At 40.3% G+C, this 15,465-nt stretch overlaps 1 protein-coding gene across 1 annotated transcript in view; it reads left to right on the forward strand.

Annotated features, from left to right (window-relative positions):
* The window catches only part of igsf3 (immunoglobulin superfamily, member 3), a 106,555-nt gene that overhangs the window by 50,266 nt on the left and 40,824 nt on the right, over nucleotides 1–15,465 (forward strand). Inside the window, exons 3-5 of the mRNA XM_088913438.1 lie at nucleotides 7,225–7,638; nucleotides 11,019–11,405; nucleotides 14,447–14,848. Coding sequence (XP_088769564.1) covers nucleotides 7,225–7,638; nucleotides 11,019–11,405; nucleotides 14,447–14,848 — 1,203 coding nt within the window. The remainder of the gene's footprint in view (nucleotides 1–7,224; nucleotides 7,639–11,018; nucleotides 11,406–14,446; nucleotides 14,849–15,465) is intronic.

The following is a 15,465-nucleotide window of genomic DNA, read 5'->3' on the forward strand; positions in this document are numbered from 1 at the left end:
CATGAGCGAATCCCTCTAGGGACAGAGCCGAGCTGCGGCCAACATACGAACGCAGTCGTTCACAAACATCAACGATTCCTTTACTTCTCAGCATTCTCCTACAGGAAGTCTCAACATTTGAGAAAATGTAGTTTTGATCCATTTGATGTTAAACGCAAAAATAAAAACAAGTTCCTCAAAAGTTATCTTTTACTCAGAGTTAAGGTCTTTTGACTTCTGCATAAGGAACCTTGTTTTCCAAATGTGTTTCGTTACAAAGATCATTAAAATAAATCTGGAGACTCGCATAAAGCAAATCAACAGACCGTGTATTTAAGAATGTAGTGAAAATGTTGATTGGCCTTGAAGAGGTCTTGCTATTGATGTTATGGCTTGGATTTAAATGTTTTAAAAATCTCCTGTATGTTCTCCACGCAGGGCAGACAGGTAAATACCTGAAGTAGTAAGTAAAAGGCTGCTTTCCCACCGCAGTCTGCTGGAAACACTCGTCACATGAAGAACATGTGGCTGGGGAGAATGACGACTCTGTAATTTTCTCCTATTAGCATTGGTTTTATGTTGACTTATTTATTAATTTTAAATGACTCGCATTTAGACTGAAAGGAATTGCATACCGAGTACTAAACCTTTAACAGTGAAGGAAGTAATGGCAAGAAGAAAAATATTTGATTCATAGCGTTAGTTACTCCCTTGTCCCGCATTTTTTACTGCACCCAGAGTGCACTTCAAGTTTTTGTAAAAAGAAGTTGAGGAATGTGATCATAGAATAAAAACATAAACTAAACTAAAACATTGGTGAGATGTTGATATGCTTTATAAAGATCAGGCAGTGGCCACTTTAATTTTTTTTAGGATGTCTTGCACAATCAAAACTTAACGATTAGATTAGGTAGAGAAAAAATGAAGAAAAAGAGGCAGAGGACAAGAGTGTTTTTTTGTTTGTTGTGTGCTTTGTTTAGGGAAGGGTGTGTTAGAGAAAACTGTAAAACTGTCTGTATTAGTCATTTTTTATTCTAAGAACAACATTTCAGAAAAGCACAGAAGTGTAAGGGATTATTATTATTTTATTATTATTATTATTTAATTTTGGGAGCCCAAAAAGACCTACAGCAGCTCCATGCCCGATTGAAACCACACGACTGTGCCTGGGTGTGCGTGAGAAATATTGAAATGTTTTTATGACAATGAGAGGTGCAAGGCTTTCCAGATATAAGGATACAGTGTCTTCTGGAATAGCAAGTAAGTGCTGCTGTGTTTTATCCTTAACATCCCGTAGCTGATGGGATTATAGCCTATGAATGAAAACAATAGCAAGGTGACTATGGCCACGTGCTAATTTTGCTAATTGTGTATCTTTCCTCTTAAAAATACAGGACATTACGTTGAAAATAAAGTTATGTATAACATAGTTATATTGAATCCATACAGTTGTTGGGATCTCTCAGACCTTAAAAATCCTCATGCTCACCTACAAGACTCTGCATGGCTTGGCACCTCAGTACCTGTCTGAGCTATTATCTCCCTACTCCCCACCTCGCAACCTTCGCTCTTCAAATTCTGCCCTCCTTACTGTCCCCCAAGCCCGTCTACATTGTATGGGTGACAGGGCCTTCTCCTGTTATGCCCCCAAGCTCTGAAACTCTCTCCCCAAGGATATCAGAGAGTCACCTTCTCTAAACTCCTTCAAATCCAGACTCAAAAACTTATTCTTTAGAAGAGCCTTTACTTAACTGGTTCTGTTCTTCACCCCTTTGCTTTACTTAGTACCACCATCCACTGTCTCCCCTATATATTGTAATTGTGTTTTATCTTGTGTATTCTTATTTATTGTTGTTGTCATCCTGTAAAGCGCTTTGAGAAACCACCTTTAAGGGCGCTATATAAAATAAAGTTTATAATTATAATTATTATTTTATTATTATTATTAAAAGTAGCAGAGAGAACATCTGAAATTGTATCTAATAGGGCTGCACAATATAATGTATTCAGCTTTGTTGTAGCTGAACATGGATAAATATGTTGAAGGTAAATGAACAGTGAGAATTCAAGATGTATCATGGGATGTTGTTTTCAATACAGGCTTATAGAATTGAATATTACCTCAGGTTTTTCCTTAGTGTAGTGTTTTGGGTGGATGGTAGATTTTAAGGAAAGCTGACAATTTTGTAGCTGTACTTTCAGTGCAAATGACTTTCAAGAGATGCTCGTAAAGTTTTCTAATTTTAATAAGCTACCTAAAAACAAATGTCCAAAAGCCATCCAACTGATAGTTTCTTATTTCTGACTTGTCATTCAAGATAGAAAAAAGAATATCACCACTGCGTTTATGATAAAAATAGTATAACCTAATAGTCATAATTTTTATTTTATTGTGAACAGCTACTTCAGCAGCCCAACAGCACAATATTTCACACAGTAACTATGAATGCCAATCTAGTGCGAACTCTACACAGCACAAAACAATTTCCAGCCATCTGTCTCCCTCTCCATCTCCACAGTATGTTCAAGCAGTAAAAATATCTTTGAGGCTGATAATTCAGCACTCCCTTTCATGTAATGGAATGATTCTCACTCAATTAGATAACTTGAAACTGTCGTCTCTGTCAAGAGACATCTCATTTCCATCAATTAGGTCGGGGTATGTCTAGAAACATCACAAGGGACCCTTCTGAATTCACTGCCGGTATGTTCGCTGGCAAAATTCCACCAGTTCATGTTCTGTCATAAGTGTTTTTATTTTCGAATATTAATAAAACCGCAGTATTTGCCTTCTGAAATTTTAAGCACCATAAGCTATTTTTGCTGTTGTCCGCATCTATTGAGAATCTGCAGCTTGCTTCAAATGAGGCTTTAGTTCCAGCAAGAGCCTTTGCAATTGGATTAGTCCTGTGTGAGGAGATGTGTGCGTGCAGTTTCGGCTGAGATGTGGCAGCTTCCGAGCCGCAGAGGAAACGTCGGTGTTGCACTTGGAGCTGCTGTCTCCAGGGAGAGCTCTTCTACCTTCAAGGAATCTCTCCCACTGGAAATATTGACTAACGAGTAAGGGAAGATTTGACAGCATATGCTTGCTTTTTATGGCCAGTAAAAACTATCATGTTATTTTCATTTTACCCCCCCTTTGCGTTTAAAATGTTCATGTTTTAGAATTCAAAAGAACAATCCCTTAATTTAATTTTCATGCCTTGTGTGTCTTATTTTATGAGTTGCAATTCCAGATGCATTGTACATTGTTTTAGATGGAGCAATGTGTTGATTTTAGATTGATTTGAAAACTTTGTGCAGACACTCACGGCACCCTTAGGTAGTTCTTTTGGCATGCCAGTTGAAAACGGCTGGTCTACAGACTTTGTTTTGTGGCCTCCCTGGTCTCGGAATATGTTCGCTCGTGTATGGCATCAAGTATCGTGTATGGCAATGAAACACACTCCAGTCATTGTGAATACTGGGCGATGAAGTATCTGGTATCCTCCCTCTGGGAGGGCTGCTGTCGTGTGCAGGAAACTCTCTGGAAGGAATTGGGAAGGGACTTCAAACCTGTCGTGAGCCATATGCCTGCGAGATGTTTCTGTGGCGCAGGTGACGCTCCAGCAGTGGGGCGGAGAGCGTCTTGTGGCCCAGCTGTCCTGGCCTCCAATGGTGTGGACCTGCAGCGGGAAGGACAATGCTTTTTTCAGGCTGTATCTGCCACTGACCTCCAGTGGCTCTTTCTGGCACTTGAGTAAGACCAGCAGACTGAAAGTGTTGAGACAAATGCTGTGGTTCCTGAGAAAGCCGAGTGTGACTGCATCTATTTAAAGTTTGATGGGGGACATTCCATCTGTATTTCAACATTCTCCTGCTCATGGTTCTGTAAATCTGAAATTCTAATCAGATGCTATTCAGGTTCTTACTCTTGATTTTAAGATTTTTTATCTTAAGGACTACAGTATGTTCGCCTCCCCTAACAGGAGATTAATTTTAACTGTATTTGCTCTAATACATCCAAGTGTTTTCCACAGCACAGACACATGAAAGCACAGGTTTTTCCAGTCCTGTGCACAGAGAAGCTGAAACCCCCAGGTCTGGCAGGATCGCCGTGTTCCCCTGAAGTCGAAAGTGTAGGTGTGATATTTCACTTCCTGCCAGTGACAAAGACTAGGGTTTCATGGGCTCTTTGTGAAGATCTAAGAAAAAAAAAGTCTCTCCCTTCCTGTACATTTGTTTAATGCTTATTCTCCTATAACACAGGCCCTGCCACTTTCTATTCTTGTCCTCTCTCTAATGTAGTGGCTGTACTGTCGCTCTTTACAGATGAGTCTGAGTTTGAAATGTTTTAGTCAATAACAGTTTGTTGGAAGGGTGGACTGGGGAGCGTTTTCATGGTGAATGTGCACTAGCTACAATGAAGACGAGAAATGTCTGCGGTCCTGTAGGCTGGCGGATTCAGGCAGATTCTCTTCCATCACACTGTTCCATAAAAGACCCCAGTGGAACGTTTCACACAGACAGCTCCTCCTGCATTAAAGGTGTTGGTATTAACATCACTGAGAGTACATGAAGATACAAGTATAAAGACAAACAGCAAGTAAAAACTGTGTGAATTTCTAGAAAATACTACCGGATACCTTGAACAGCATTCCACAGTCATAAACAGATAAACTGAATAGGAACATGAACACAACGCTTGTGTTCTGTACAAAGCGCAGGCTCACATATAAAATACTAATGCCTTATACAACATATTGTTTTTATCTTTTTTAAGGTTTGTGATATTGGATTTTGTATATTAAACAAATGGGTTTAAGGATTATATGTGAATTCTGTATAGATAGCATGTTTGTTTCCATAATTTCTTTCAGCACAGTAATTACAGAAAAGGGAGTGTGGTATTAATGTGCAGTTTATTCTACATACTAGTGTAACATTATCATTTTCCCAGGGGTAGGTTTTCATGAGCTTGTTGTGAAAAAGGAAGCTGTGCAGATCTCTGCAGTTCCTCTTATGGGAAGACTGGCTGGTGTTATCAGCAGTACAGTCACTGGTTTTGACCATTAAACCCCCTTCCCGTACGCACCACACCGCAGTCTGCTGTTGAGCAGCTGCTCTGATCTTGTTTTACCAAGTGGTATGGAAATCTGAAGATCTGCACAGAGAGCTGCTGAGTAGCTGTTAGGATGTCAGTACATCCCACTGACACAAGTGTGGGTGTAGTCCAGTGTAAGGCACGCAGTTAATCTCTTGACTGAAGCTTTGGTAAATAATAAAAGGGCTAAGGTCTGCTTTTGTCAGCAGAACTTTATCAATGGCAAAAAAGTGATAATGAGCTCAATGGAGAAGTCTGTTTCATGTAAATACCCCACTGCATTTCTAAACCATGGATATTCTCCCTAAAGATAAAACTCATCTAGATGAGTATTTTTGCTTCTAATGACGTTTTCTCTTTGATGTCCCAACACTGTTAAGAAAGGTTTCCCATTCCTGTGTCCTGTGAGCTGCAGGAGAGCTTGATTGACTGGGCATGTTAACCTTTAAAATTACTTTAAAATGAACAGCTTCTCCCATGGTGAGAACCCTGCTTTATAATGCTGGGTTGTTGAGGAGAAGCTAGGGAGTCATTTTTAGTTTCCTTTTAAATGAATGAAAGGACAGAGCTTGCATGTGACCATGGATGAGTCTTAGAAGATTGTTGAAAACTGTCCATAACTGAAAACTGGAAATGCTGTGGTCATGATGGTCATGATGGATGTAAAGTCAAATTATTGCCTGTGGCATCACCCTGTTTTTGTCATCTTCTACAAAAAAGTAGTCAGACTGTCATGAGACATGACAGTCATTTATAGTCACTCCCTTCAGACAGTCTAGAGTGAGTAATGTGTGATATATTGCCAAAATTTTTTTTGGTGTGAAAGTTAACTTTATTTCCTTAGTGCCCAGTTGGATCTTCTTATTTCTTTTGGTCTTTGAATCTGTGTTTTATCATGGTAGCAGTCTGGCTTTTGATAATATTGTACATTTACAGGTATTTCTTTGCTATAAAAACACAGTCAGTTTGCTTTATTTTGTTCGTCATTGGCAACTGCTGTTCATTCTGCCTTTGTTAGTGTGGAGTGTATTCAAATATTTGGATTTGGAAGAATATACATTGTTTCCTCTTACCATCCTTTGCGATCTCTTGCGTAGATGATTGTTTAAGGTTTCAAACCACAATTAGTCCCTTATAAGCAGTGGTTCCAAAGGATTAAAATCCAGTATATAATCTGTATTTTTTTGCTTTGTTTTTTTCTAGACTTTCTTAAATGTTGAGGCACAATTATTAAAACCTGCAGGTTTGTACCTTTTATAAAGGTAAAGTCCAGTTGAAAGAATAGTTAAGTTAGGAAATTTGAGCTCCACTGTAATTTTTTTTCATTTTGCTCTCGCACACCTGCAGCTGCATTTGTATAGATGGTTGGCATGAAGCCAAAGCCCAGTGATGAGCCTGACATCACAGGTTGCTTTGAGCGATTATGCAATGCCTGAATTTTCTTCCACAATGCTTGTCATTGAGTCGGGCATGAGTCAGACCAGATTGTTTTTGACAAGATTATACAATCAGGGATCTGAGTCAAAGATGAGGGTTTCAGAGCAAAGATCTTCAGCGTCTTTGAAAATGCTTCATGTTTTGCATTCATTTAAATGTTTTAAACAAAAGTTTTGGAGGAAGAACAGCAACCAAGTTTCTCTTCACGACTGGTACTTGTAATCCTCCTTGACATCACTTCCTAAAATGGTTTAAATACTGCTTGAAGGCCGTCTTTCTGCATCCCTGCTGCAACCCAACTCTTCGGGCCAAAGCTAACAATTGTGATCTGTTTACTGTTGTCTGAAATAGCTAAAAAAATTGGAAAAAAAAAGATAAGAAAAGGTGTCTATGTTCTGAGCTGTTTCTCTCCGTGTTAAGAGAGGTGACTAATGTAAACATGAGCCAGAGCATCTGGACTGAAGTCGTGTTGTCAAGCAAATTTCAAGGTCTTGTTTTACATCATTTTCAAAGGACAGTTCTACTCAGCCAAAATTAGCTGTTGTATGTTATAATACTTGTTCAACATACTGCGGTAGCATCAATACCATTTTTATGTAACGCTGCCATGTGAATTGTCAGTTTGATGTGGCATGAGATCAGCTGGTGGTATTCCAACATGATGTGAGCAGCGGAGAGGGTATTTTCAGCATCTTAAGCGCAGTTCTTTGACTTTTGTCTTGCAGTCATTCCAGACACCCTGAGTGTCATGTCTGCGGCCCAGACTGTTAACAAAGTGGAGGGGGACTCCCTGCAGCTGACCTGTGAGGTGTCCAAGCAGACCTCTCAGCACAGCCATGTCTCCGTGGCCTGGTTCCTGCGCACCTCCGAGCAGAGCGCCCTCCAGGACGTTGTCACCCTCTCCAAGGACTTCGTGCTGCGCTCTGGGAGCCCCTACAAGCAGCGGTTCTCTTCCGGAGACGTGAGGCTGGACAAGACCAGCAGCACGGCCTACAGATTGAGCATCTACAAGCTGCAGCCCGCAGACCAGGGGGAGATCTACTGTGAGGCAGCTGAGTGGATCCAGGATCCCGACAGATCCTGGTTCGCCATGACTAGAAAGAAGTCGGAGAAAACAGTCGTCAACGTGCAGCCTACAGGTGTGTATGAGCCTTATCTCTGAAAGGGCGGCCGTAATGAGGTAACTGGTAGGGATAGGTATTGCATGACAGAAGATGTAAATGGTTAGCTTGAGTTTAAAATGTTCCAGATGTATTCTACATTTCTAAGACATCTCTCGTCTTAATTATCTTTGCTGCCACGGAGTAATACAGAACCTGCTGGTGTTTTCTGAAGTTGTGAGAATCCCTGTCCGTGTATGGAGATCTGGTTAGTGGGGATTTACAATAAGAGGAGAGAAATGGGGCTCTTTTTGACCGGAGGTAATTAGGGGATACCATGACTGTTTTGCTCAGGTTTGTTCAAGGCCAACAGTTCTTTCTTATTTGCCTAAAAGGTGTAGATCGGTAAATGCTCTAAAAGCAGAAAAGGCATTACAAAATGATTTGGGATCAGCCGGGACTTCGAAGGCTGCTCCAAGTGAAAATCCGTGTAAACAAGTACTGAATATCAGTATAAATACAAAATTATTCATCTTCGTGCAAGATGGGTTTAGAAACCTGTTTTGACCAATTTACGTTTATTTACAGCAAAAGTTATCACAGTAGGAGATCAAACAGATTCTGGTTCCAGTGTTGCATTAGTGTTACTTTTTGCTTAAAAGAGCTCTTGATCAACATGTCTAAACAAGACCAGTCTTAAGATTTTCTCACGGCTAAAATACAGCTTTGCGAATCTCTTGCTATGACAGCAGTGTAATTACTTTGCAGAACTTAACTGTGCTACTCATCCGCATTTGATGAGAATTTGCTGTGACATTTCTTATCAAATATTCTTGAGAATCTCAAGTTGGAGGTCTGTATTAATTCCGTGCTTTATTAGACATTACTCTCTTGAGAACAGTTTGAGTCTTTGGAAACTTTCAAGGACATTTGCTTCACATATGATTTCGAGTTACACAGAATGCAGATTATGGTGATTTACTTTAAACTATTCTCAGGACTTATATCAATATATCAAATCCTTGTTATATTAAGAAAAAAAAACACTACTATTTGGTAAAAGCTGGTTCTTTGAATAAAGGTAAGGTATTAGAAAAATGTCAAATTTTGAATAAGAAAGCATTGCTATTTTGCAGTGTTACGTAAATTAAAATTCATAAGGTATTCAGAATACTTCCAGTAAAAAAATATTTGCATTGCTTTCAAATACCCAGACAAAATCCAAACTGAATATGTGAGTGTTTAGTCTTGAGTCTCCATACACTCTGAAAAATGTATTTTTGTTTAAGTGTGACATTTGTACCATGCTAAAAATGTATTTTGTGGTTACAAGTCTTTCTCTCTTTTCCATTTAACTTTCGATCTCTTCTATGAGTTTGAGAGATTTTGAATTAGATTTCTTTCATAGATGTTTTTGACAAAACAATTGAAATGTCACATTTGTCAAGTATTAAAGATCAAATGGAACTGACAGTGAAGGAGCAATTCTTATATCACAGCAAGATGGGTCATAGTGAACAATTGAAGGAAGTTAAATTGTTCAGAACATTTGCCTTTTTAAGTTTTAGTACATATGCGCACATTTCACAGAGATGTCTGTGCTCTCTATTGTCCTCTTTAATGTTACTTTTAAAACAGACCAGTGAAGTTTTTTTCAAAGATTAAAATTATTAGTCTGATCGTGCTTTGGTGATAATTTATCCTATTGAGAAAAGACCTGATAGATCAGATTTTAAATATTAATCAGAGACATCTTTAATGACTCAGTTATGGAAGTATCATAAAAATGATACTTATTAAATGTAAACAATAGGCTAATCTCATACAGATTAGTATGGGAGAAATGGAATGTAGTTTTATTTTATTTTTAAAGGTTTATGAACGCTTGATGTTTGAATGCAGACATAGCCGTGGTTACTCTGAATCTATAAAGTCTGCAAAATGATCCAGAACTGGAAAGCTCTCACTGGCTAAAGCCTAATATTTTTATTTAATCTTATTTCATCTCCATCCTCATTAGATTTAGTTTTTCTATAATATTACCGATATGACATAAATTGGAAAATGAATATAAAACATGTTTTTCCAAATAATGGGTTGCCATACAGGTAAACAACACTCAGTTTGGTCTTCTTATGTCTCCTTATATATTTATAGATGCATACACTGTAGATATATATCCAGACACATGTCTTCAGACACACAAGACTTTTTGAAAGTTTTCACCTCAGATATACAGAAGAAACATAACGAACTCTCTACTTCTTTCTCAGCATTCTCTGCTCTTCAACATGCTAAGTGATTTTGCCCTTCAAGCTAGCAATTCCCTGGTAAAATGACTTTTCTGACTGTGCACTTAACCGTTCATCCCTGGCGGCTGGATTGATGAAAGCGTGTATCGCGCAGCGCGGATTCAAGGTGTCGAAACGGACCTGACCTTGTGAACGGGTGGATTGCTGTGCAGCGGCAGAGCGCCCCGAGTCAATCATTTGTCACAGATTGCTCTGCGGAGCCGGGCCAGGAAATAAGCGCAATATTAGCAGTGATGTTCATTTTGTGTGGGATGCCGGTGATTGGCAGCACCCCGTGTGATGCCCTGAATATGCTGGACGCAGTCTTTCCAGAGAGAACTATATTGCTGAACTTCTTTTGGGTGCAAATGTCGGTTTCTTCCTCAGCATTGGTTTAACTCTGATTCTTGAATCTTTTGCTGAACCCCTGCCTTACTGGCAGTAACCAGGCGAGAGACCAGCTCGTGTGATTGACGTTGAATAGCTCCAGAGGGTCTGTACTAGGGTCTGCCCTATGTAGTTAATCTTGAAACCTGATGTTTCCAGGAACCGGTGATAATGCCACAATATTTGCAACAGAAACTCTTTGAGTCCCCCAACCATGTTTCAGTGATCCGTCATTGTCATACTTTCCATAAGAGATAATGGGTCTGGACTGGTCATGTCTGAGTCTGAATGACTTCACTGATTGCTCTGCAATGGATGAATGAGTGGCAGCAATCACATGAGCAAAGGTCTGCTTTTTATTGCATCCTTCCCCGAACACAAATTTACAAATCCCCAAACTTTTGGTATGAGTAGTCTTCAGGCTTAACTGATGCGATTTTCCAACACAAATGTTGATTTTATTAATAAGTAAGAGAACAGTTTTATCTCATGTCAGGATTAGCAGTCCATTCTAGGGCTTCCAGTGAGGCCATGTGCTTGACTGTGATTTCACCAGAATTGGGTTTCTGAGGGACTGTGTGTGGGCGATGGGCTGACCTGGTTGGCCACGGTCACACCCAGTGATTGTCTTTAATTGCAGTACAAAAGTAAATGAGACCTTTCCCACAGAATCGGAAAAACACTCCTCTTCATCCTGTGGAATTCCTGATGCAGACTGTCTGTCTGTCTTCCTCCCCATAGACAAGGATTTCAGCATTCAGCTCAACACGGAGAGGCGCGCCTACACCGCGGGGGAACCCCTGGAGCTGCGGTGCAACATCGACGCGCAGAGCGTCCCCGACCGCTTCTTCTCCGTGTCGTGGGTGTTCAGCAGCTCTCCCGTGGCTGTGGTGGGGCCCAATGCTGTCCCCGTGCTCAGCGGAGACTACGTCCAGCGCGAAGCGGCGGGCCAGTTGACCGTGCGGAAGGACAGCGACTCCGTCTACCTGCTGAAGATCCAGCGGCTGCAGCCGGAGGACAGCGGGAAGTACATCTGCCGGGTGACCGAGAGGGAGAAGACGGCCACTGGGGACTTCATCGACAAGAGCAAGCGGTCGAGGAACGTCCAGATCTCCGTCCAGCCCCTGAGTGAGTAACACTGCCGGAGACAGCTGACCCGGGGTCAGGGGCGTCGATTTCCACCTAGAGATAACATAACATCAGATCACTTTATTAGGAATGTGTCTTCACATACCCCAGCTTGCTCTTCATGAGGCACACAGGCACACAGACAGAGAGAGAAGCTTGGGGTCAGCACATTGTACAGCGCCCCTGGAGCAGTTAGGGTTAAGGGCCTTGCTCAGGGGCCCAACAGAGTAGGATTCCTCTGCCGGCCGCGGGATACGAACCAGCAACCTTCCAGCCACAGGCGCAGATCCTGAGCCACAGAGCCGCCGCTCCACAATGCATCATCAACAATCATTAACCTGTTGTTCTCTTCACGTACGGAGGTGCAGCTTTGACGTAGCTTGTGCATGGTGGCATCGAGATGAATGTTGTTTCTTGATCTGTTTTAATGCACTTGGCCTTAGGAAGATATTAAGGATTGAAATATCTGATGATTTTTAAATGTTCAGTTTTCATTCATTTTTGTTTTATTAATGCAAAATGAATCATCATGAAAATTGCATTATCGTTTTGTTTCTGAGCCCTTTCTGAGGGACTAAAAGAGCAGTACAGTATCACTGAGCTTGCACAGAACGATAAAGAAAGAGAAGAAAAAGAAAAGCACAGCAAATCTCGTCAAATGATCTGTGATATTAAATTATACCTTAAAATCTTTAGAGAAAAAAAAATATAATTTAGCGCTGCCAAATTCCTTTATGAATATACGTTATCAACATCGATTACTCTACATTGTTAAATGCAATACTTTTTAATTGCTATGGCTATGGCTTTTTAAGTTATTCAAATCTCCAACTGGATCCAGGTCTAGATTAGAGATTGTTAGTTGACTTGCTAATAGGTACATTTATACAGCAAAACATAGGTGCATGGGGGAATGATGAACAATTAATTAATACATTTGCATAAATATGAAAATGTGTTATATGTCTTTAATAATATGTTAATTCATATAGTTGTATGTATATAGTTTATTCTCATAGCCAGTTTTATTTTTTACTAGTATCAGATGTTTTTGTTGCAGGTGAATACAATTTAATTAAGTATGCATGAAAATGAATGCTATAATACGGCCGTTCCTCTAGGCTGTTATTTGTACTTTGCAGCAAATCCCTGGACTGGATTAATGTATTCTGGTTCAGTGGGAAGTGAACGGTCAGGCTTGAAGGTTAAATTATAGGACCTGACCTGGGTTAAAGCATCTCGATGAGCATCAAATTAATGTCATCTCATCTGATATCCCACACTTAATCCCGACACCGGCCGGGAGTCTGTGAACACATCGCACTGCAGGTAGAACACTTAAGGTTTGATCAGTAGAAATTCCCTGTTCGACATTTTCACATTTTTATAAACATTCTCTCATTGGGCAAAATATGATAATTACTAAGGCACTCAAAAGGTCATGTAGCTTCTGAGAATGTTTAAACAAAAGTGCTTTACAGAACATTAAGGGTAAGCATGGAATCAGGGCTACTCATCTAGGCTTTCATTGATGTTTCAAACTACCATTTTCATTGAAGCTAATATTTATGCTGTAACATTTCTGGCTGTGGCATTTTCCATTATTTTCCATAGTTTTTAGTCATGTTTTTTGCTGGTCTTTCATAACACTGTCTTGTGACAGAGTGATAAAGTCCCAATATTCCCTTCTTTGTGTGAAAGTCTGGCCTTCTCTGCCTCTGTTTCTCACATTGATACTGTATAGGGAGGGAAATGTTGGTTTTAAATCAGTTTTATCACATAAGTGTTATGAACATAGGCTACATGTTTTTGAAAGATAATTTGGTTCCAGACTCAGAAACTAATATTAAAGAGGAAGGAAATTTTACAGTGGAAGCATGAAGGTTAGTGTATTCCCCAGCAGTTGTGACTTCTTTTCTTGTGCAAATTGTGACGTTTTTTATCAATCCATCTTACAGAATTGCTCAGATTCACCCATAATTATGTTTAAAAAACAAATCCTAAATGTGTATACATTTTGAAAGCAGGCTCTTTAAGACGATGTTTGACAACCTTTCATTTTTCATGACATTCAGGAAAGATGTACTGTACGTATTGAATTCTAACAATATTAATGATATATCTGGTGAAGCAATTAGAAAATAAATTATTGAGGTTTTTTAGTGATGAGCTTGTAACACACTTCCTCTAAAACAGATAATTGGAGTTGGAAGTAATATTGAATGAATTGCAATAACAGAAATGACAACATGATACAGTGGCTGCTGTTTACAAATCACGTAACATCTGTTTGTATCATTGACTACCTACTACCTTATGCTCTGCTTTAAGAAAGAGGATACACAATTTGAAAATAAGTAGCTGTCACATCCAGTAAAATCAATGTCATTTTTTTTGTCTTTAACTTGGCATTTGTCTAGAAAGTATAACCACTGCTTGAAATTATTTAAAATGCTGAGGGAACCCAGATCATATTTTTTGGCCAAGAAAGTTTGAATTAATAAATCTAAATCTAAATTTCTGCTTTTAGTCAAACGTTTATTACTGTTATTTGCTTTCAGGTCCATATTTCAAATTCTTGTCTCATTATTTGCCTGTTCCGCCTTAAACTGCTTCAGCCGTTTGTAATCTGACAAATGAGCATTTCATCTTGGCTGTTTAACTTTTATTTTCTAATGTGATTTTATAGTAGAGCTTATAGTAGTTCTAGCTAAGCTTAAAATCAATTAGATAAATGTCTTTTGTTTTTAACCTTAGGTTGGTACAAAAATGTTTATTCATCACAGTGCATAACAATTGATTTACTGATCAATTTGTTTTAGATGTGAACTAAATGTGGAAATGCATGTTTTCTGAGTGGACATTAAAACACCTGAATGAATGATCACAAAAATTAGTGTTAAACACTTAGCAGTTGCACACCAAAATGTCTCGAATTTAAGCCAGCACACCCCCTTATTTACAAGGACTTATCAGCGCACGTGTATCTGCGGTTTTTAAATGAAGTAAAGATCCCCCTTTCGCTTTCATTGCTTCCACAGGAAGTAACATCACTGTCTCCGTGTCCAGCAACTCCACCAATGTAATAGAAGGAGACGCCATTCACTTCACCTGCTCTGTGCGGTCCACCTTGGACAAGGAGGGGAGCCTGTCCTTCTCCTGGCAGCTGGTGGACAAGCAGGGCTCCACGCAGGACATCGCGGCCGTGGACCAGATCGGCACCGTTCGGCTGGGGCCGTCATACCGCGAGCGCAGCAGCTACGGCGAGATCCGGGTCGAGAGGGTGCGGCCAGACACCTTCACCCTCTCGGTTTACAACACCCTTCCCAAGGACGAGGGCCAGTACAAGTGCGGTGTGGCGGAGTGGGTTACCAGGCCCGACGGCTCCTGGGAGAAGATTGGAGAGAAGTCGGCCGGGAAGCTTGTAACCGTCACTGCGGTCGGTAAGTTCTTTTCCAGATGTTTAGTTTTTCTCGTTCATTGCTCGTTCACATTTCACCCTTGCGAGAGCTGCTCCAATAATCCCCTGCAACTGTTTAAGAGTCCTTCCTTTGCCTCTCAGAATAGGCTCCAGCCACGGAAAGCAGCGTGGAGGACAAGCGCTGCCTGCTGCCTTTGTGAGAGAGCACCTCAGTTCACACCCCGACACGCTCTCACTCTCAGCCCTGCTGAGCTGTTGTGGCAGTTCTGTGGACAGTGTCTACGTATATATTCAGTTTCACCGTGAGATCAGCATTAAAACCAATATGTAGATGTGCACAGCAAGGGTCTGTAACGGTTGTGAAATGATTTCCTGTCTGTTCCTTAAATTGTGGTCTCATGTGAATGCTCTGTGGCTCGTTCACACCCGGCACACTGGGATGCCTATTAATACCTCCTTCAGTGAGGAATGGGCACCCCAGTCTTCTAAAACGCACAGCAGCTCATTAACAAGTATGTTATGTACAGCAGTTTAGAAGCACTTCTCTTTCACTGCAGGTAATTTAAAATTCTTTATGCTGGTAAGTGCACTCATGTCCCTGGGGTCTTTTTTTCTCAATTGTATTCTAAGATTACATTA

This window comes from Atractosteus spatula, chromosome 4, assembly GCF_055471065.1.
Source record: "Atractosteus spatula isolate fAtrSpa1 chromosome 4, fAtrSpa1.hap1, whole genome shotgun sequence".
NCBI lineage: Eukaryota > Metazoa > Chordata > Actinopteri > Semionotiformes > Lepisosteidae > Atractosteus > Atractosteus spatula.